This window comes from Bos taurus, chromosome 8 (assembly GCF_002263795.3).
Source record: "Bos taurus isolate L1 Dominette 01449 registration number 42190680 breed Hereford chromosome 8, ARS-UCD2.0, whole genome shotgun sequence".
NCBI lineage: Eukaryota > Metazoa > Chordata > Mammalia > Artiodactyla > Bovidae > Bos > Bos taurus.
The window spans coordinates 29,534,175-29,557,601 of record NC_037335.1 but is presented as its reverse complement, the minus strand read 5'-3'; the positions used below and the strand labels follow the sequence as shown (position 1 = coordinate 29,557,601).

The 23,427-nt window shown below is 35.8% G+C and overlaps 1 protein-coding gene across 7 annotated transcripts in view; it reads right to left on the bottom strand.

Moving 5' to 3' along the window:
• The window catches only part of ZDHHC21 (zinc finger DHHC-type palmitoyltransferase 21), a 75,064-nt gene that overhangs the window by 7,999 nt on the left and 43,638 nt on the right, over positions 1 to 23,427 (bottom strand). For all 7 annotated transcript variants that reach the window (XM_005209927.5, XM_024995846.2, XM_024995847.2 and 4 more), the window contains 2 exons: positions 13,559 to 13,675; positions 545 to 588 (listed from right to left, as the gene is read on the bottom strand). In XM_005209927.5, coding sequence (XP_005209984.1) covers positions 545 to 588; positions 13,559 to 13,675 — 161 coding nt within the window. The remainder of the gene's footprint in view (positions 1 to 544; positions 589 to 13,558; positions 13,676 to 23,427) is intronic.

Here is a 23,427-nt window from a genome sequence, read left to right as displayed (position 1 = left end):
ACAGAAGACAGCATTATTAGTGAAAGACAGCACTCCCATGGTGCACTTCAGTCAGCTAAAACAATACAGGTTGGCTGGGGATCCATTACTGGACTCTGATGAATTGTGTCCCAGCATCACAAATACAGCTTTTCTTTCATTATGGCATGCAGCTGAGTTTTAACTCTGGATAGCAGATATTGTATCTGTGTCGTCAATCAACCTAGGCAACTTTTGAAGCAGAGGAGAATCTCAGGATTAACAGAATGTGTGTCAACAACACAGTAGCAAATCTCTTTTGATGTACTTTCAGGACAAATAATTTAACTTACTTTAGTTAGACAAGGGACAAGAATGATCAGTACTTATTTTGTTTGAAAACTATTACAGCTAGAAGACCCCTACTGTAAGACTGGGTCATGCTTGTCTAGCTCAGACCTTAGACAAGGTACCGAGAAAAAGCCATCATTATATTATCTTTTCACTACATGCACACATTTTTCAAATGTAACCAGTTGTTCACATTTTTAAATAAGAACATTACAGAGTTCACTTTTATACTTACATTTCTTCACAACAGTTTGACATCTTTTCAATAGATGTTGTATCCTATCAAAAATTTAAAAAATTATACTCAGGTATAACAAAGTTTTCAAGGCTTTATTCTATATCTATTTTATGGGCTTTATTCTATATCTACTTTATGATGTTTTTAATCATATTAAGAGAATATTCTGAAGAAATAAACAGTTGGTACTAAGAACTCTAAATTATCTATGTACATTGCTGAAATTCCCTTGGAAAAACAGAATCAATATTACCTTGTGCTAAAAAAAAAAAAAAATTCAATTACAAACCCCATTCCCCAAATTGTAGGAGTCTCATTTCATTAAAAAATACCTTTTATTACATTTTCCTTGTTGATAATTCTTTTAAAGCCTATAGTTAATTCAACTGTCACATGCATTCAAAATTAAATATCAAAATATTAAATTAAAGACACTAGTGAACAGAAAACTTTAAAGAGTCAAAAATTGCTACTGGTTATGGATTTCTGTAAACCAACACAAAATTCAACAATGCAGTGTATGCATTTACCATGCTACCACACTATTACTTGAAAAGTAAAGCTAACTGATTAGTATTTAGTAAAAACTGCTTCAAAAGAAAAAACAGTCCCTTCATAATAATGCAATTTCTCATTATGTGTTTTCTAAAAGGCTGTTAACACAAATATATAAGAAAAAGAACTCAATAAAGAGAATAAAGTTTCTAGACATACTAGTCTAATTCATGTTAATGGAAGACTTATCATTAGTCTGAGAAACTGGGATGGATAAGGAATATAGAAATCATTAAAAACACAAGTTACATAATCTTATTTTATATATATATTTACATTTTAAAAATACTTTTAAATAGTACAAAAGAAATTTATTCTTTTTAAATATACAAAAAAGTTAAGAGTTTTCCTCCCTTTACCCTATTTATTAGCTTTCTCATATACAGCAGGTGGGCTGCACTATTATTAAGCAGTACTATTCATGCAAATATTTCTAACTGCAACTCCAATTCCAAGAACTTCTTTATATGTGATTGTCTTCCAATACTACTACTAAAAAATATCTTTGCTTCAAAAAATTCTTTAAAAGAAGTTACATGAATGGCTCATAATAGTAAATTCTTACATATGAACAGCTGTCTAACTTCAGTTGGCCCACACACAGGAAAACAAATCTATGGTTTTTTTAGATGACTAGTAACCAATAACAGAGTTTCACTTGCAGATTTGTCAGGAATGTGTGAGGAGGTTATAGATTAGTTACTCTATATTCACTAATTTCCCTAGCATTTTCTGAAATTCATGATATCCAATGACAATTCTACTCATAATTAACCTTTCCTAGTTCTATTGCATAATTTGCTCAAAATAATGTTTTACTTTGTGAAAACATAGTCTGCAAATACATGTAAACATTGATTAGAGACTCAGAGGAAAGTTGGGGCTCTGGTTCTGTATCTGAAAAAAAAGTGAAGAAAGTAATTTAAATAGTTTCTTAGAATTGATGGCGACAGGTTATTATGAAACAATTAAGACAGCGTGCAAAAAAATATGAAGGAAGAAACAGAAAAGAAATTTAAAAGTGTTATGAGGAAAGGTGTATAAATGGCCCTGAATCACAGGTGTGGATAATATTTGAAACTAAAAACTATTTCAGGATAAGGAAAGCAATTATAAGGTTAGACTATTATAACTAGCTAACAGTACGGGAAATTTTTTACCATGCCTAAACTCACAACTTGATTATAATTTTGAGGAATGTGTTTGTGACAGTAAAAGATCAACTTAAAAGACTTTGTATTTAGACTTCCTATGGGGAAAGCTCTTACTTTCAAGTGCTTTTGTTGATATCTTTCTAGAATCTGGTTCAAGAAATAGCAGGAATACTACCTTTCAAGTCATCATAAACAGTTATTCTATCAAAGGATGTAGTGGTTTACCATGACTTTATGAACAGGATTTGTGAGGCAACCTATAAAGGACTATTTTTTTCCTTCTAGAAAGGGCAAATGCTTAGCTCTCAGCTATCCAAAATACTATTATAAGAACAATAAATGGCCAAACATGTCACGAAGTTTTTGCACTGGCCTTTATACAACATACTCAGGGCAACAAAAGTTATCAGCTATCACATTCATACACACAAGAGAAACAGTAAACTAGAAGAGAGATTACTAGTGAAGGAACGGTGACAATTACAAGTTATTTTCAAGTGCCAAACTACGTTCAGTATACTTTTTGTTTTGATTTATTTAAGCAGGGAATTGTGGAATATTTCACAGAAAAACTAAAAATAATTTAAATAGATTTTGTTGCAAATAATTCTATTGAACATAAAAGACTCAATACCTTTAGTGACTATCACAGAAGGACCACTAAGATAATTACTATCTTCAAGGAGTAATAAATAATACAATCTTTTAAACTCCTGCTATATGTAGGACAGCTATCTAGAAAAAATAAAATTCCTCAAGGAATGATAAGAAACACATTTTTATTGTGTGTTGTCTACAATCAAAATACCTTATTTCCAATGAAATATTTATGTCTTGTTTATGGTCTAATGATCAAAATAGCCAAGACTTGTGTCAGTCTGTATAACTGAGATAAATGAAAATCCTTTCCTAGTTTAAAAACCAGAAGTTTTCTAAAAAAAAAAAAAAGAATAAACTAGAAACAAGCAAGACTTACAGAAATATAGTCCTCATGTATTTTTATCAAATATACTTTGTCTTCTCCTGATGGCTGACCTTACTCTAAGAAATGATTTTTCAGTTTGAGTCTAAGGAAATATGTTTGACTATAAAAGAACGATGTATCTCTCAACTAATTAAGATTATAACTGAAATTTTAAAAAAGTTTCTAATAGGAAGGGAGAGGGAGGTATTATTGCCTATGGGAAAAACTGGGGGTGAGAGAGGCGAAGAGCAAGTATTTATCACCAAACATTTCCTGGTTAACAGATCTGAGAATCTAGTCCTCTTGGGATAGACTGCTTGATGATACAATTCATCCAACTAACTCACTCTGCCTTGAGTTCATCCTCACCAAGCAACACTTTGCTGTGTACATAGCTGTACAGGAGAGTGTACTGCAGAGTCCTTTGGTACCTGACAGTCGTACATAAGGGAATAAATAGTCACCCTGGCTTATATGACTATCACTTTTGCACCTAGAAGTGAGAGTTACTACTTCTAGGCCTGATTAACCCTGGAAACATTTTCAAAATGGAGTTTTCAAATCTATCAAAACAAAGGTCAGAGGGAAATAAGAACGTTCTATCAGAAAGAAGACAGTTCAACCTAACTGCCTGCTCTCATTCATCTTAGTATAGGTCTTCTTGATAGTTTTTACTCTGCTGCACAAACCTGACTCAATAACTGCTGATTTAACCTGGAGTAAAAAACACTTTTAAGGAAAGTTTATTTCAACTAAAGATGACATACCTGTTGTGTCTACTAATAATTTCTGTAATTCTAAAACAGACATTAGTTGACTTCCTATAATTTCTGATCAACATACAGAGAGCAACTCATTTCACTTTGTATCTTTCATAGCACCAAACCACACAGAAAGTGGATACTCAATAAATGTTTGCAGCACTAAACTAATCGAACATGGACAGAAATAACATTATTTATCTTTTTTTTTTTTTCAATCCAGAGAGAGAAAACTTCCTCCTAACCTTAGACCTCTCTTATCCTTTAAAGTCAAACTCACTATATTACTCACTTGGAAGAGAAAGTTCTTTAAAAATCCATCTTTCACAAAGGATCAGCTATATCTTTTATTAGAGATCTTAAGTTCATATAAACATTTAATCAATCATGAAACCAAACTGATAAGGCAGTAGATCTTACATTTATAGCCACTGAAAATTTCTTTCCAAAAGAATTTCTATACTCCTTTTGTGTGTGTGCTTAGTCGCTCAGTCGTGTCCGACTCTTTGTGACCCCGTGGGCTGTAGCCTGCCAGCCTCTTCTGTCCATATGGATTCTCCAGGCAAGAACACTGGAGTGGGTAGCCACGTCCGTCTCCAGGGCATCTCCCCAACCCAGGGATCAAACCCAGGTCTCCTGCATTGTAGGTGGATTCTTTACCATCTGAGCCACCAGGGAAGTCCAAGAATACTGGAGTGGGTAGCCTATTCCTTCTTCAGGGGAACTTCCCAACCCAGGAATCGAACCAGGGTCTCCTTCATTGCAGGTGGATTCTTTACCAGCTGAGCTACTCAGGTTTTTAATCAGCCTTTTTCTGGCTGTTCAAATACTACTACTGGGTTTTTGTAGGAATCAAATGAATTAATATGTTAGAGCCCTTAATAACTCAATAAATGGCAAACCTAAGTTTTTACTGTAGGACTTAGAGATATCTCAGTTATATTAGATTGTAACTAGACAAAATTATGTTTAAACAAAAGAGGTTTTCATAATTAAAATGACATGGACTGTGGAAGACTACACAGATAAAATATAATGTCCACAAGGGACTTATAATCTGGTTGAAAAAATAAGTAGTAAGTATTATACATAAACCATGATTCATTTACTCATTTATTCCTCTATCAAAAATTTAATAAGTACATACTATACAGTAACAAATAGCTTACAGGCTAGTGACAGTTAAATATATAAGAAATAATTATAGAGAAATATACAGAAGATATCAGAGAGGACGATCATGTATAACAACATATAAGTAAGCCATACACTATTCTAAAACAGCTGAAAACTTATGTTTGCAATCAACAATCAACTCAAGGTCAATTATCCTTACATTTTTAATACAAAACTATACTTTTAAGAAGATTTTTTGTTATCAGTAGAAGATGGGCTAATGTGCCCCTTTGGCTTGGATTTGAGGAGTAAGTAATATAGGGACAGAATGTGACAGAGAAAAACGTAAGAATCACTGTGGAAAAAGATCTACAAAGTTAACTGTAAATATCAAGTTCACTGTTTTCTCCAATCCTGTAAGTTGTAAAGTCAGAGTAAAAATTCATGTGGATTCAGAACATGAAACAATAAAGTAGGGAAAATCACAATTAAAAGGGAAACTCATAAATGTTTAGCTTCCTTACCAAAAAAAAAAAAAAAAAAAGCATCTACTTAATCACTGAAGCAATTAGTCATGCCTAAAGAAAATTAAAATGCACTATTCCTATTTTAAAAAGTACAGAAATAGACCTAAGTTGTTTTAAATGACTTTTAATCTTATCAGAAATAGTTAATTAATTACACTGAATAAAGAGAGAGGATGTAGTATAAATACATTTACACACAGGAACAGTTTTATGCTAAAGAGCAATCCAATTCCACACATAATAATCATGATGCTAGGAGGCATTTTTAGAAAGAAAGCTTTTCTATTACTAGGCAATGTAACTTAGCATGTATTTAAACTAATTCTTTTGCTAGAGTGAACCTAGTTTCCATACAGGTCTCTATTGTATCCAAAATTCAAAGAAATATTATAGCCAATATTAGAATATGACACTGAAAACATATAAAAAGTAACATTTTAAATTTTAATGATTTTTCTAGGTTTTAAAAAGCTACACAAATACTTCCTGTAATATTATAATTAGAAATGCTGTATTAGAAACATATTTTGTTTTTATTAAATGAAAATATAATTTAGAAAGGAAAACAAAATGTTGCACAGAACTCCCTTTATAGAAATGTAAGTGAGCTAGGTTCGGCATAATTGGCAATGATATCCATATTTGCAATGCTGATTTGGAGCTGAGTAAACCAAACAATTTGTACAGAGATTGTACTGAACACTTAATTCATCACATTGATTCAGGGGATACTTAGCAAAATTTCATGATAAGTCTTAGGGCTACATTTTTGGGTACATGTCTAAAAGGCAGGTAAGTTCACTAACTCTGATTAGTAAGAATGCTATTTAATAGATAATCTCATTTAAGCTAATTTAACATTTTGAACATAAGACACTCTTCACTGTAAAACATAATCAAGTTAAAATTAAAGTCACTCCTGCATCTGTGAGTCTGTCTATGTTTATTTAGGTGATCATGAGTGAGAATTTAGGGAGGAAAACATTTTCTCCTTTTATTTTGAAAAGCTTTGCTCTAAGCTATCCTCAGTAATTTAAGTAGTGGTCCAAAAATAGTACCTGTGAGACCAAATATAAAAAGCTCAAAATTTTTTTCTTTGGGAACTTAAAGCCTTTTACAAAATTGCAACTAAATATATCTTCCTCAGCCTACCCTCAACCTCACCACAACTGAGAAAAGCACTGAGCTCCAGAGACGCCATCAAAAGCTTCAGCTTTTACACAAACTCCACGGTGCCCTGAAAATAAAAATGCATGTATACAAAACTGAGATAAACTGTCAGAACAGTGTCATGGTATACAATAGCTCACTGTCAGACCCTCACCAGAAGGCGCTGTACCAGCTGTTACAGGCTTCTTGATTAACTCTCTCCAAGCCCAGTGACTGAAAACATGACTGATACAATCACCCAGCACTATTAGTATTGGCGCTCATCAGAATGGACATTATTCTTGGCTGTGTGTGAACTACTGCATGATAAGAAATACTGACAACAGCAATTACACTAATAACATCACTATCCATTTCATTCAGGAACAAACAAAAAGGCTAAATAGTCTAAGTGAGGAATAATTAGAATAATCTGTTCCCTAAATAAAGAATGTTTCAAAGCAGACTTTGAAAACACTTTTAACCTCAATATTAATTTTAGTCAAAAGGAGAAAGAATATATATTTAAACCTTGTTTTTTAAAATTAAGTCTAAAATAATCAAAGGTAATCCTGAAAAACTGGGTTTAAGATTAGTCTATTTCATAGGAACATCTGGCTGGGTTGAAATCTTTTAACCTTGGAAATGGGATCACAAATCGAATATTTTTAAATTTAAGTAATTTCTAATTATTTTATCTGGGTCACAGTAATTTGTCTTACCAGGTCTAAAATGACACTGGATTATCATTAACTATGATTATCCTGTTACCTTCTACTATCAGTAAAAAGATGGGATTTTCCCTCTTCTACAGGAAGGAAATGGTTTATTTTTCCAAGTAAGGGCAGATGATGGGAAAAAATTACCAAAAATGAACATGTAGCTTCCTCAAAACTTCAATCTAAACCTAAATAGAGACAGCATTTGCTCTGCTTGTTTGTTGTCTATTTCAAACTATATAATTACATAATTTCTATAATGAAATGATATTCCTACCAATGTTTTCCAAAAATGTATCTTGGTCTTTGAGGTGCAGGAGTAGGGGAAGGAGAAACACATCAATGGAAGGATTAAATTTACCATGATTCCTTCTCCTCCTTTTCTTTTTTAGGCTACCTGACAAATTTGTCACTACTTTCACATTGTAAAGAGAGATCCATGGATTTTGACAGTGACAAAAAGATGTCCAGATGTGAAATATCCTATAGGTAGTATCAATTTTTTTCATTAAATTAAACAGGAGGCATATGTTATAAAGAAAGGAAGCAAAATCTATATTTTAAACTTTAACATTAAATCTATTTTAAATATGAATAATTCACTAGATTTAAAATTAAATATTGAATACATTAACGACTTTATATAATTAAGCCCTAAAGAACCTTAAATCAATGTGGGAAGTAGTGCATTCTGGAAACTTTAAAAAAAAAACAACTTTTTTTCATTAAAAAGAGTGGTACTTGAAGTACCTTATGAGAACCCTGGTAAATGCAATTGAAATTTACTATAATTTTTAGGGATTTAGATTCAAGAGGAAGTACAGTAACTAAAGGTTGGACTAGCAAATGGAATATATAAACAGCAGGTAAATTTTATAAAGAAAGGAAGCAAAAAATCTTCATTTTAAACTTTAATTTTAACACTAAATACTATTTAAAATACTAATCAATTCATTATATTTAAAATTAAACAATGAATATATAACAACTTTATATAATTAAGCCCTAAAGAATCTTATATCAGTGTGGCTAGTAGTGCATTCTGGAAATGAAAAAAATTTTTTTTCTTCAAAGAGTGGTACTTGAAGTACACCATGAATGCCCAGGTAAATGCAATTGAAATTTACTTTTTTTTTTTTTAGGGATTTAGATTCGAGAGGAAGTGCAGTGACTAAAGGCTGAACTAACAGAATGTATTCTGTCTCTTAATACTTGCATTCTTTTTCAAATGTTTCACAAATGTTTAATTTCTATAGACATGAGACCTGTCTACTATACTGTATGTATACAGAAAGAGATGAAACTTTGGGAGAGAGCTTTATTAACAACTGGAATTTCTACTCAGGGGCTTCCCGGGTAGCTCAGCCGATAAAGAATCTGCCTGCAGAGCAGGAGACCTGGGTTTGATCCCTGGGTCGGGAAGATCCCCTGGAGAAGGAAATGGCAAACCACTCCAGTATCCTTGCCTGGAAAATACCATGGACAGAAGAGCCAGGCAGGCTGCAGAGTACAGGGTTGCAAAGAGTCTGGCACGACTGAGCAACAAACACACACTCAGGTTTAGAAATGTCACAACCTTAAAACCAATATCCCTATCTTAAGAAAGACAATGAAATGTGGTTCAATATTATAGCAAAAGAGAACATACAATTTGAAAATTAATATTAATGTACTGGTAGTCTGAAACACAGAAGGGAACCTGATACTGTATATCCTTGAAAAAGCATAAATAACTATATATATATATAAATTATATAACTATACTATAAATAACTTTAGGTCCAACTCAGAAGTGAATCAGATATGATAAATAGTTTTATATCCAACTCAGAAGTGATACAAAAATTTGAGAGCAGACATTCTTAAATGATCTTGAAGCCTACGCTGCCAAACCCCATTTTCTGAAGCTACTAGGACTGCTTAGGTGAGAAGGAAATTGTTACTGTCAGCTATAAGCCTGACGACTCTCAGAAGTAACTTGTAGTCTTAACAGCAATGCTATCAAATGTCCATTTCCGGTCATTAACCATAGGAAATTAGGGAAATCAGAGAAACTTCATTTCAGGAAATATAAATATGATTTGGAAAAACTCAAAAGTAGAAATTTTTAAATGCAAGCATAATCTGGCAATTTAGACTCAACTAATGAATGGACTATAAAGTGATAATTATGAATGGGTATAAAAGCAGAGAAAAAAGATTTTAGGGGAAGATCTATCCTCGTCCACAGGAATATGATCAATATCATATTATTTATCAACACCATTAGATATCACAAGAGATATTAGAAAATAAATCAAGCCACTGAATAATAACAAAGGTATATCTAAACAGATATCATCCAATCCATGAATGACCAATAAACACATGAAGAAGTGTTAAATATCATTAGTCATCAAGGAAATGTAAATTAAAACAACTGTTTATTATTAAAACCTATAGAACAGTGAAAGTGAAAGAGGAGAGTGAAAAAGTTGGCTTAAAGCTCAACATTCAGAAAACAAAGATCATGGCATCCGGTCCCATCACTTCATGGCAAATAGATGGGGAAACAGTGGACACAGTGGCTGACTTTATTTTTCTGGGCTCCAAAATCACTGCAGATGGTGATTGCAGCCATGAAATTAAAAGACATTTGCTCCTATGAAGGAAAGTTATGACCAACATAGACAGCATATTCAAAAGCAGAGACATTACTTTGCCAACAAAGGTCTGTCTAGTCAAGGCTATGGTTTTTCCAGTGGTCATGTATGGATGTGAGAGTTGGACTATAAAGAAAGCTGAGCACCAAAGAATTGATACTTTTGAACTGTGGTATTGGAGAAGACTCCTGAGAGTCCCTTGGACTGCAAGGAAATCCAACCAGTCCATCCTAAAGGAGATCAGTCCTGGGTGTTCATTGGAGGGACTGATGTTGAAGCTGAAACTCCAATACTTTGGCCACCTCATGAGAAGTGCTGACTCATTTGAAAAGACCCTGATTCTGGGAAAGATTGAGGGCAGGAGGAGAAGGGGACGACAGAGGATGAGATGGTTGTATGGTATCACCGACTCGATGGACATGGGTTTGGGTGGAGTCCGGGAGTTGGTGATGGACAGGGAGGCTTGGCATGCTGCGGTTATTGGGGTCGCAGAGAGTCAGACAAAACTGAACGACTGAACTGAACTGAACAGCTGCAATTAAAAAGACTGGCAACAATAAATATTGATGAGTATGTAAAGTAACCAGAATTCTCATACACTGTTGGTGAGATTGCAAAATGGTACAATCACTTGGGGAAGAGGCCGGGCAGTTTCTTATGAAATAAAAGATAAACCTATCTTAGTTCAGTACAGTTCAGTCACTCAGTCGTGTCGAATCCTTGCGATCCCATGAATCGCAGCATGCCAGGCCTCCCTGTCCATCACCAACTCCCGGAGTTCACCCAGAATCGTGTCCATCGAGTCAGTGATGCCATCCAGCCATCTCATCCTCTGTCGTCCCCTTCTCCTCCTGCCCCCAATCCCTCCCAGCATCAGAGTCTTTCCCAATGAGTCAACTCTTCGCATGAGTCGGCCAAAGTACTGGAGTTTCAGCTTTAGCATCAGTCCTTCCAAAGAAATCCCAGGGCTGATCTCCTTCAGAATGGACTGGTTGGATCTCCTTGCAGTCCAAGGGACTCTCAAGAGTCTTCTCCAACATCACAGTTCAAAAGCATCAATTCTTTAGTGCTCAGCTTTCTTCACAGTCCAACTCTCACATCCATACATGACCACTGGAAAAACCATAGCCTTGACTAGACGGACCTTTGTTGGCAAAGTAATGTCTCTGCTTTTGAATATGCTATCTAGGTTGGTCAAAACTTTCCTTCCAAGGAGTAAGCGTCTTTTAATTTCATGGCTGCAGTCACCATCTGCAGTGATCTTGGAGCCCAGAAAAATAAAGTCTGACACTGTTTCCACTGTTTCCCCATCTATTTGCCATGAAGTGATGGGACCAGATGCCATGATCTTCGTTTTCTGAATGCTGATCTTTAAGCCAACTTTTTCACTCTCCACTTTCACTTTCATCAAGAGGCTTTTTAGTTCCTCTTCACTTGACTAGCAATTCTTTTCCTAGATATTTACCCAAGGATATGAAAACATGTTTCCACAAAAATACCTGAACAAGAACGTTCATAGCATTTTTATTGATAATTACCAAATTCTGGAACCAGACCAGTTGTCTATTAATAGAATATATAAACAAATTGTGGTATAGTCATATAATGGAATATATTCGGTAATAAAAAGAAATTATCAGTACATGTAAAACATGGATAAATCAAAAAACATTATGCTGAAAGAAAGAAGACCTAGATAAATGGATACGAATCAAGTTCTGTAACCAATTCTGATCTATGATAAAAAAAAAAAAAACCAGATCAATGCTGCTTCTTCATAGCACATAGATCTGACAAGAGGCATGAGAGAACGTTCTGGGTAACGGTAGCAGCTCTACTGTGAAAGAGGGTTGGGATGTGCATGTATGCATTTATGCCATTGTATGTAAATCTTGTCTATGATACATTTGGAGTAAATTTACATAAATGTATGAGTTAAGGGCTCAACTTCATTCTTTTGCATGTGGATACCTAGTTGTCTCAGCAGCATTTGTTGACTTTTCCTTCCCCCATTGAATATCTGTTCTAGATACAAATCCCGTATCGGTACTCATATAAATGGAGTCATACAAATCTGTAACCTTTTGTGACTGGTTTCTTTCACTCAGCATAAGGCTCTCTGGGTTCATCCATGTTGTTGCATGCATCATACTTCACTTCTTTTCAAAGCCAAATAATATTCCGTTTTATGGACACACCACATTTCATGTATCCATTTAGCTGATAGATATGTGGACTGCTTTCACTTTTGGCCTATTATGACTAATGCTGCTATAAATATCCATATACAAATTTTTGTGTGAACATATGTTTCAATTTTCTTGGGAATATACCTAAGAGTAGAATTGCTGAATAAAAGATAATTTATGTTTAACTTTTTAAAGAACTGTCAGAATAGTTTCTAACGTATACGCACCATTTTACATTCCCACTAGCAGTGTATGAGGGTTCTGATGCCTCTGCATTCTCACCTCTGATATTGTCTTTATTATACCCTCCTGGAGAAGGCAATGGCACCCCACTCCAGTACTCTTGCCTGGAAAATCCCATGGACGGAGGGGCCTGGTGGGCTGCGGTCCATGGGGTCACTAGGAGTTGGACACGACTAAGCGACTTCACTTTATTTTTTCACTTTCATGCATTGGAGAAGGAAATGGCAACCCACTCCAGTGTTCTTGCCTGGAGAAGAAGTGTTCTCTCCCTCCCCGGACATGACTGGTGAGCTGCCGTCTATGGGGTCACAAAGAGTCAGACACGACTGAAGCAACTTAGCAGCAGTAGCAGCACCCCCACCAATAACAAATAAGAAAGCCTATTTACATCTGAAATGCAGTGTATTTCCAAACGTTTTTTTGGAAGTTTTTTTTTTCTTGTTTTGTTTTTCTCAGTGTTATTTTTCACATTTTTAAAATCTTTTCTGTTGTGACAAGTCCACTTTGGCTAATAAACACATGCAAAAAAAAAAAAGCCCTTTATTTACTAATAAAATGTTTATACCTGCAACTCTATTTTTTGGAATTTACCTTAAATTAGTAGTTAAAAGAGAAAAGTAGAGATGTTCAAAGAGCTATTTATAATATAGAAAAAAAACTGCATAGTAGATACTGATCAACAGAAAAATGATTAATTAAAATATGATGTAGTCACTAAAAAGTACATCAAACTATCAAAAACTATAAACATGAAGTTTGAAGCCATATAAAACTACTTTAAGCTAATTTTAAAAGCAGGATACCAAATTACATGTACATTCTGTACATTGATTATAACTACTTTATAATTACACAGGCATACAAAAATGGTACTATATAAATGACTATGGGTAAGTTTCTCTTTATATTTCTAAACTTTCTGTAACTTTTTAGAATTAAGTTCATAATTAGGACATATGTTCATAAATACATTACATTAAAAACATACTTACTGTGATGATGCCAATTAGTTGAGTATAAAACAGTCCAGTTATTCCAACTAACATTGTAATGCCCATAAAGGCAGCTAGTCTCATTATGGCCAATTCATGTCTGACAACAAAGAGGTCCTATAAGAAAAAGAAAGTCTTAAAAACAATTCAAAAATTACTTACAATTGCAATAATAATCAAGAACTGAGCCATAACAATTTCCCTTATTATCTTAAAAGAACTATACTTCCCTTTTATGAGTTTATTCCACTTTTAGAAAATATATAAATATCTGAAATTATCAAAACTAATTGTTTGTAGTTCACAGTAGCAAGCTGAAAAACAGGATTTTACTACTGTATTATCAAATAAAAACTCAATCCTAAAGTTGCAAATTACCCATGCTCATTTGGAGCAAAAACAAAACATTCTTCCAAAAAAAAAAAAAAAGATGGTGCACAATTTCTGGTTCATCAAACAAAAGTTTTATTATGGCACTGCTAAAAAGCTTGAATGTACAAGTCTGATTCATAATATTAAAGTTCAAATGGCCAAGATACCTGGAGATTATGTATTTTGGTCAAAATGAGAGGGACACACAAACAATAGGATCACATGAACAGCTCTCCTCAATTCCCCCTCATTCATTCATTCATTCACTCATCCAGCTACCACTGCCAAGCACTGAGCTATGTAGGAGAAATGTAAAAATGATAAAGTTATGTTTGTGCCCTCAAAAAGTGTGCAATTTATTCACAGAGAGAAGCCAACATCGCATAACCCCAGAACAATGAGCTATATGGAATCTATATATGGAATTTAACAGGAATGTGTGCACAGAGGGCAGGAGAAACACAGAGGAATGCCTGGACTGGAAGGTTAGAAAGAGAAAAGATGTGAGGGGAAGCTGATTTTCCAGCCCAGGGCATGAAGAAGAGAATCTTGAAAGTGATCCAAAGAAACTGTGGCAGGAGGTCAGGAAAACAAGGAGAAGCCATTTCAATTACCCTCACAGTTCTTTCATTCTCTCTCCCTCCTCTGGATAGACTAGTTCAGTCAAGGGAGACAAAGCGGAAGAACAAAGACTTCTGGAAGCCTGTTGCTGCGAAGCTTTGGAGTAAAAAAGTCATGGTGGATAAAAAGCAACAAAGGAATGGGAAGGACCCCAAAACATAACCATCCACATGCTTTTTTTAATACTGATTCAGGTTAAGGCTTAACAGTACTCTGGTAGCAATACCAGCAACAGGGAGGTCACTGAACATAATGATCTTGTTAGAAACAAAAGAACTGATGCTCTTCTGTGTACCACAGGGATCATCCACCAGGCTCAAGCACAACTCTGAGTCCACACTCAAACCACCCAGTTTATTAGCCGGGAAGAAATTAAAATTCACCAAGACACTTACGATGTTACATAATAGTCACATATTAGGCAGTCATTTCAAAACTTGAGTAAAAACAGAATAGAGAATCCCTACAAAACATGTAAAGAGGAAAGATAGGACTATAAATGCCACCACGAATTCAGTACAGTAAGCTCTTCTACGATGCTTTTTCAAAGCACAAATATGTTCCAATATGACTGATATATTAAGTAACAATTTGACCATAGCGAGGCTCTTGTGTTTGTTTATACGTGATTTTATCTGCAAGAAACCCAAGATGAACAATAAAATCTTCACCCAAGCCATGCCGGAATACTCAAAATACACACTGTCAAACATCTACCCGCTACCTCAACTTGTCATAAGTGTTATAAGTCACATTCCTCCACATCTGGTATTAAATTTCCCCTCCAATTTCACATGACTCTCCTCCCATCACTTGTAATAACTCACATAAGGCAACCCTTCTGGATACTCACTTCCACGAGAAAATTTTAGGTCTCTTCTAAGGTAAAACGCTATGTTCCTTATAGCATATCTTAACTAGTTAACATGTAAAACCATGCTGCTGTTTTTATTAGGTGTCCTTTTTAAGTGTCACTGACAAAGTTTTTGAATATTTTCATTTCTCTGCATAACCCCTATGGTTTTCTTTGAATGATTTTGCACAGTGGGGCAAATTTTAGGAATTCATACACTGTGCTATGTAGAGCTCACCCTAATAAAAAAGCATATGGTCCCCAATTTACAATGGTTCACCTTATGATTTTTTGACTTTAAGATAGTGCAACTTCAGATATTTTCAATTTAGGATGGGTTTATCATGATGCATCCCACTGTAAGCCAAGGAAAATCTGTGACACATGTGACCAAATAAAATGCATCCTCTTTTTCCCCAGTGAAAAGATTAAAAAACTCTTTGCCAACTAGAATTTATACCTCTTAGGGATGAAAAGATCTATGTAAAATTACATTTATCCACTTAGATATACATTTATTATTAAGAGTATTTGTGTAAAATAGTAAAATAATTCAAAAGTTGCTTTTTATCACTTTTTCAAAAAATGTATTTCAATTTTATACACACATAATTAACATTAGTACTAAATCCATATTTTGAGGCATTTAACACACATCTCCAGAGCACAACATCTTTACTTCTACCTTCGATTTTTCTTTATTTTTTTTTTTAGATACAGTACTTTTGAATCCAAAAATTGGCTTGGGAAATTTTATCTAAATCACAAGTACCCATTTGCTATTCGAAGCTTTACTACATAATCAGTGTTAAGCCTGAATTATGGCTCTCCAAAAACTTGTATGTTGAAGTCCTCATCCCACCCCATCTTCAGTACTTCAGAATGTTACCATATTTGGAGAAAAGGCCTTTAGAGAGCAGATGAAGTTAAATGCGACGCTTAGGGTGGGCACTAATCCAATCCGACAAGTACCCTTATTAGGAGGAAACTGAGAAACACAGAGAGACACATGCATGTTGAAGCCCATAGGCGAGACCACACGAGGGCATTGCGACGAGGGGCCACCTGCAGAAAGGCCTCCAGCGGAGCCAGAACTGCTGACGTCCCAATCGTGGGCTCCCAGGCTCTGGAATTATGAGAAAATGTCTTTCTGTTGTTGGTGTCCCCCAGTCTGTGGTAAACTGTATCAGCCCTAGAAAACTAATAATACAGTAACTGTGTTTATAGTTTTCATTTCTTCCCATTTTTGTTAAGAAATGAGTTTATACATAGATGAACACGGAAAACACAAGTTCAGTTTAGAGAAAAGAACCTGGACATCTGAGAACATACACAGGCTTTCCTCACTGCATTTCTTCCCCGTCATATCCAATCCCTCATCCCTAACTTAAGGGAAAGGTCACTGATTGGTTCTTCAGACATTTTCGATGCTATGTTTCTATTGCTTATTACAATATCTTTTCATACTCTGAGTCTACTTTTTCATTCTCTTTATGGCAACTTTTGATAACCCCACATTCTTAATGTAGTCCAATTTATCAATCTTTTCTTTTAGTGCTTTTTGTTTCATATTTAGGAAATCCTTCCCAGTCCTGAGGTAATAATGACATTCTACATCATCTTCTAAAGCTTTTAAAAGCTTTATAATTTTGCCTTTCATATTTGGGTCACTAATCCACTTGGAACTCATTTTTGTACACAGAGAAATATATGGTTCTGAATTTACTTTTATTGTATGGATATTCAATAGTTCCAAGATGGTTTATTTAAAAACCTGGCCTTTCCTCAGTGATCAGAGGTCAAGTCTCCATACATGCATGAGTCTGATGTGGGCTCTTCCATTCAGTTTTCTTGGTTTATTTACCCCCATACTTGTGAGCACATCTTTGTTACCCTGGCTTTGTACTAACTCTCCATATCTAGGTGGCCAAACTATCCCAACTTGTTCTTTTTCAAGAATATCTTGTTATGGGGTTAAGAGACACAAACTACGAAGTGTTAAATAGATAAGCAACAAGGATATATTGTTCAGGATAGGGAAATTCAGCCTTTGTATTGTAATAAATTTAAATATTTAAATATTATAAAATATTGAATCACTAAGTGTGCTACATCTGAAAATAAGATATAATGGTAAATTAGGTATACTTCAATTAAAAAAGGAATATTGGCTATTCTAAATACAGCTGACCATTGAACAACACGGGGGTTAATCTGTATGTAATTCATAGTAGGCAATCAATACCCACAGTTCCTCAGCATCAGGAGATTCAACCAACTGCTGGAGTAGTTACTACTGGAAATACACACAGGTAAGCAGTGCTGCATAGTTCCAATCTGTGTTGTTCAACGGTCAACTATAATTTATATTTCCATAATAACTTTTGAATCAGATTTCAAGTTATGACATACACACTCAGATATACACACACCTGACATATTCTCTCCACTAAGAGTCACAATTTTCCACTAGAGGTCTTGTGCTTCTTCTGGTCAGATTTAATTCAGGAACTTCCTATTTCTTGATTCAATTATAAACAGTTCTGCTATTAATTTCACTGTCTAAAGCATTGCTTGCTGGCATTCAGAAGTAAAACTGATTTTTAAAAATATTTTACTAGAGTCACACTTCTTAAACTTTCTTTAAAAATCCCAAAGAATCTATGAATAAATTATTTACACAATCATGCCATCATGACTTTTACATTATATTTACACAAGAGTAACGATGGGCTTATTTATTTCAGCAGTTTTACTGTTTCTTCTTCTTGCTTCACTGTATAGACTAGAATTCCTAGCACCGTGTTTCATAACAATGGTTACGGGGGCACAGAGGCATCAATACTTTGTCCCGCAACTTGGAGGTCAACATTTTATCATTAAACAAGCTACAGCTGCTGTGTTGTGTTCTGTGTGTGGTTTTTGGTTGTTGGTTTGTTTTGGAACCATTTATCTCACTCAAAAAGCTCTCTAGTTCTAGTTTGCTAAGAGTTTATACATGAATAGAGGCTGAATTGAATCTTTGTCTTCATACACTGATACATGTAGTCTTCATACACCTGGGGATCTTCCCTAATCTGCTAGTGTGATAAAGTATACTGATTGATTTTTTAGTGTAAAAATAACCTTTCATTCCTAAGATAAACTTAACTTGTCCAGGCTGGTTATATATAACCAGATACAGTTGGCTAAAATTTTGTTTAGGGGTTGTTTATCTATGTTCATAATCAGACTAGTCTAATTTTCTTTCTTTTTCTTATTATCTTTGATAGGTTATATATCCAACATATGTTATACACATAAAATGAGTTGGGGAGAGTTCCCTTTACCTATTATTTTAATAAGTCGGCATAAGACTGGAATTATCGTTCCCTTTCATACATGACAGAGTTAGAACTCACTAGTAAATGTGTGGATATTCTTTTCAGAAAAAGTTTTAACTACTCACTCATCATCATGGGATTACCCATGTTTCCAGATTGTTCCTGCTGCTATACTATGTTAACGATCAGGAAACTCAATAATGCACAGATGTCAGTTATCCAAACTGACATAGAGAATTAATACAATCCCAATAAACGTCCTCCACCAGTAGAGTCCTACTGGTAGGAGTTTTTCACTTTCTTTTGATTTGTAAACTGCCAAGTAAGCAGTTTCCAAATTTCATTGGAAAAATAAAGGCAAAGGACAGCACAGCACTCCTATATAAAAAGAACAAGGGGAGGATTTGTTCTACTGCGTGCATTCTCAGTAGGGGCAGTACTGCCCCCAGGAGAGAGAAAATTGGTTCCTGGAGGATAAAAAATCTTAGCTATTACAGTGATTTGTGGCCAAAATCAGTCCTAGAAGGCAATGGCACCCCACTCCAGTACTCTTGCCTGGAAAATCCCGTGGACGGAGGAGCCTGGTAGGCTGCAGTCCATGGGGTCGCTAAGAGTCGGGCACGACTGAGAGACTTCACTTTCACTTTTCACTTTCCTGCATTGGAGAAGGAAATGGCAACCCACTCCAGTGTTCTTGCCTGGAGAATCCCAGGGACGGGGGAGCCTAGTGGGCTGCAGTCTATGGGGTCGCACAGAGTCAGACACGACTGAAGTGACTTAGCAGCAGCAGCAGCAAAATCAGTCCTACCTGATAAAATCTTATTCCTTTAGTATTTAACTTCACAGAGAGAAAAGGAGAAAGCGTCTAAAAAGGCTCCTGAGGGGAACAGAAATAATGGAAATAAAAAGGCTGAGAAACACTTCTATACTATATAACAAGATTTATTATAAAACAACAGTTGTCGATTTTCCCGGGAGCGCAGTGGATAAGAATCCACCTGATTCCATCCCTGGTCCAGGAAGATTCCATGTGCCATGGAGCAACTACCCGATGTGTCACAACCACAAGCCCTTGCTCGGGGTCCACAAGCCACTACTACCGCAGCCCATGCTCTTAGAGCCTGTGCTCTGCAACAAGATAGGCCACCGCAATGAAAAGCCCACACACAGCAGCTCCAGAGTGGCCCCTACTCACCACAACTAGAGAAAGCCTGTGCACACCAACAAAGACCCAGTGTAGCCAAAAATACGTATTTTATATTTTAAAAAGCCCTAAAAAAAAAAAAAAGTTGTAACACATAACATTGTACATGAGGTGGTGACCAAAACCATCCCCAAGAAAAAGAAATGCAAGAAGGCAAAGGGGTTCTCTGAGGAGGCCTTACAAATAGCTGAGAAAAGAAGAGAAGTCAAAGGCAAAGGAGAAAGGGAAAGACATACCCACCTGAATGCAGAGTTCTAGAGAACAGCAAGGAAAAAAAAGAAAGCCTTCTTAAGTGAATAATGCAAAGAAATAGAGGAAAACTACAGAATAGGAAAGACTAGAGATCTCTTTCAGAAAATTGTAGCTACCAAGAGAACATTTCATTCAAGGATGGGCAATAAAGGACACAAACAGTATGGACCTAACAGAAGCAGAAGATATTAACAAGAGGGGGCAAGAATACACAGAAGAACTATACAAAAAAGATCTTAATGACCCAGACAACCACAATGGTGTGATCACTCACCTACAGCCAAACATCCCAGACTGCGAAGTTAAGTGGGCCTTAGGAAGCATCAGTACAAACAAAGCTAGTGGAGGTGATGGAATTCCAGCTGAGCTACTGCAAATCCTAAAAGATGATGCTGTTAAGTGCTACACTCAATATGCCACCAAATTTGGAAAACTCAGCAGTGTCCACAGGGCTGGAAAACGTCAGTTTTCATTCCAATCCCAAAGAAGGGCAATGCCAAAGAATGTTAAAACTATCATACAATTGTACTCATTTCACATGCTAGCAAGGTAATGCTCAAAACCCTTCAAGCTAGGCTTTAACATTACATGAACTGAGAAATTCCAGATGTACAAGCTGGATTTTGAAAAGGCAGAGGAACCAGAGATCAAATTGCCAACATCTATGATCTTCAAGGTCATAGACAAAAGCAAGGTACTTCCAAGAAAACATCTAGTTTGGCTTCACTAACTATGTGAAAGCCTTTAACTGTGTGGATCACAACAAACTGTGCAAAATTCTTAAAAGAGATGGAAATACCAGACCATCTTACCTGTCTCCTGAGAAACCTGTATGCAGGTCAAGAAGCAACAGTTAGAACCAGACGTGGAACAATGAATGGACTGGATCAAAACTGGGAAAGGAGTACATCAAGGCAGTATATTGTCACCCTGCTTATTTAACTTACATGCAGAGTACATCACTTGGAATCCCGGGCTGGATGACTCACAAACTAGAATCAAGATTGCAGGGAGAACTATCAACAATCTCAGATATGCAGATGACACCACTCCAAAGGCAGAAAGCAAAGAAGAACTAAAGAGTCTCTTGATGATGGTGAAAGAGGAGAGTGAAAAAACTGGCTTAAAACTCAACATTCAAAAGACTAAGATCATGGCATCCAGTTCCATCACTTCATGGCAAACAGAAGAGGAAAAAGTGGAAACAGTGACAAATTTTATTTTCCTGGGCTCCAAAATCACTGTGGATGATGACTACAACCACAAAGTTAAAAGACGCTCACTCCTTGAAAGGAAAGTTATGACAAAACTAGGCAGTGTATTGAAAAGCAGAGATATCACTTGGCCTACAAAGGTCTGTGTAGTCAAAGCTATGGTTTTTCCAGTAGTCACATATGGCTGTGACAGTTGGACCATAAAGAAGGCCGAGTGCTAAAGAACTGATGCTTTCGAACTGTGATGCTGGAGAAGACTGAAACTAGAACACTTTCTAACACCATACACAAAAATAAACTCAAAATGGATTAAAGATCTAAACATTTAAGACCAGAAACTATAAAACTCCTAGAGGAGAACACAGGCAAAACACTCTCCGAGAGTCCCTTGGACAGCAAGGAGATCAAACCAGTCAATGCTAAAGGAAATCAACCCTGAATATCCACTGGAAGAACTGATGCTGAAGTTCCAATACGATGGCCACCTGTTGTGAAGAGCTGCCTCATTGAAAAAGATCCTGATGCTGGTAAAGATTGAAGGTAGGAAGAGAAAAGGATGACAGAGGATGAGATGGCTGGATGGCATCACAGACCTAATGGACATGAGTTTGAGCAAACTCCGGGAGATAGCATAGGATGGGGAAACCTGGCATGCTGCAGTCCATGGGGCTGCAGAGTCAGACATGACTGAGCAACTAACACACACAGAGCTTAGTCTTAAGATCTCTTTTCTTGTCTATCTATACTCACTCCCTAGAAAATCTCCTATCAGTTTCCATGGCTTTAAATGCCATCTTTATACCTAAAGGCCCCAAACTTATATATCTAGCTCACACCACTCTACTGAAATCCAGACTTCTATATCTGTCTACTTAACATCTGTTCTTGGATACTGAATTGGTACTTCAACAGATACAAAATTTAACTTTTTCCTAAAATTTAGTCTTCCTCCAGGCTCCTCCCTCTCAGTAAATGGTATCTCTATTCTTCCAGTTCAGGACATAAAACCTTGCAATCATACTTAGCTTGTCACTTTCTATCTCATATCCCACATCCCAATCATCTCCAAATCCTGTTAGCTCTTAAACTATAAGGCACCACTTTTCAACACTTTCACGATTACCCTATCCACTGTCACCTTGTTGGGACTGTATTTTAATAGTCTAGTAACTGATCTTTTTGCTGCCATCATTGTCCCTAAATTTATTCTTCCTAGCAATCAGTTTTCCTTCTAAAATGTATATGAGTTTGTGTAATTTTGCTAAAAATCCTTCAATAGATTCCAAAGTCCTAATCTTTAAATTAAACCTCCTGAAAAAACAAAGCCTCCAACCCCAGCTCTCACTGCTCTCAGTTATCTCCTACTACTGCTGTCCTATCTCTCTCCACTCAAGATACACTGGCCTCCTTACCGTACCTTGAAAATATCAAGCATGCTCCCACCTCACATTCTTGGCATGGGTGCTTTCCTCTCTCTGGAATGCTCCTCCTCCCAGTATCAGTGACATGCTTGAGTTTCAGATCTCTGCTCTAGTGTCAATATGGGAAAGGCCGCCTATGACTGTATCAGCATTACTTTCTATCCCTTACCCACCTTTATTATGTACTTCATAATACTAACCTTGTATACCATATATTTGCTTATCACCTGGCTCCTCCAATTAGGATGTAGGCTCCTTAATTCAGGAACTTTATTGTGGTCTCTGCTGCATCTTCAGAGCCTAGAAGAGGCACTGTGCACAGAGAAGACACTCGACAAATATTTTTTAAATGATTCATGAGTGTTCTTCAAAATTTTTGAAAATAAAAACTGTTTTACAAAGAAAACTTTACATCCAAAGTGGTAATAGTCTTAATCAGTAGAAAGCAATTTTATTTATAACTATTGTGGAAAAAGCAAGAGAGTTCCAGAAAAACATCTATTTCTGCTTTATTGACTATGCCAAAGCCTTTGACTGTGTGGATCACAATAAACTGTGGACAATTCTTCAAGAGATGGGAATACCAGACCACCTGATCTGCCTCTTGAG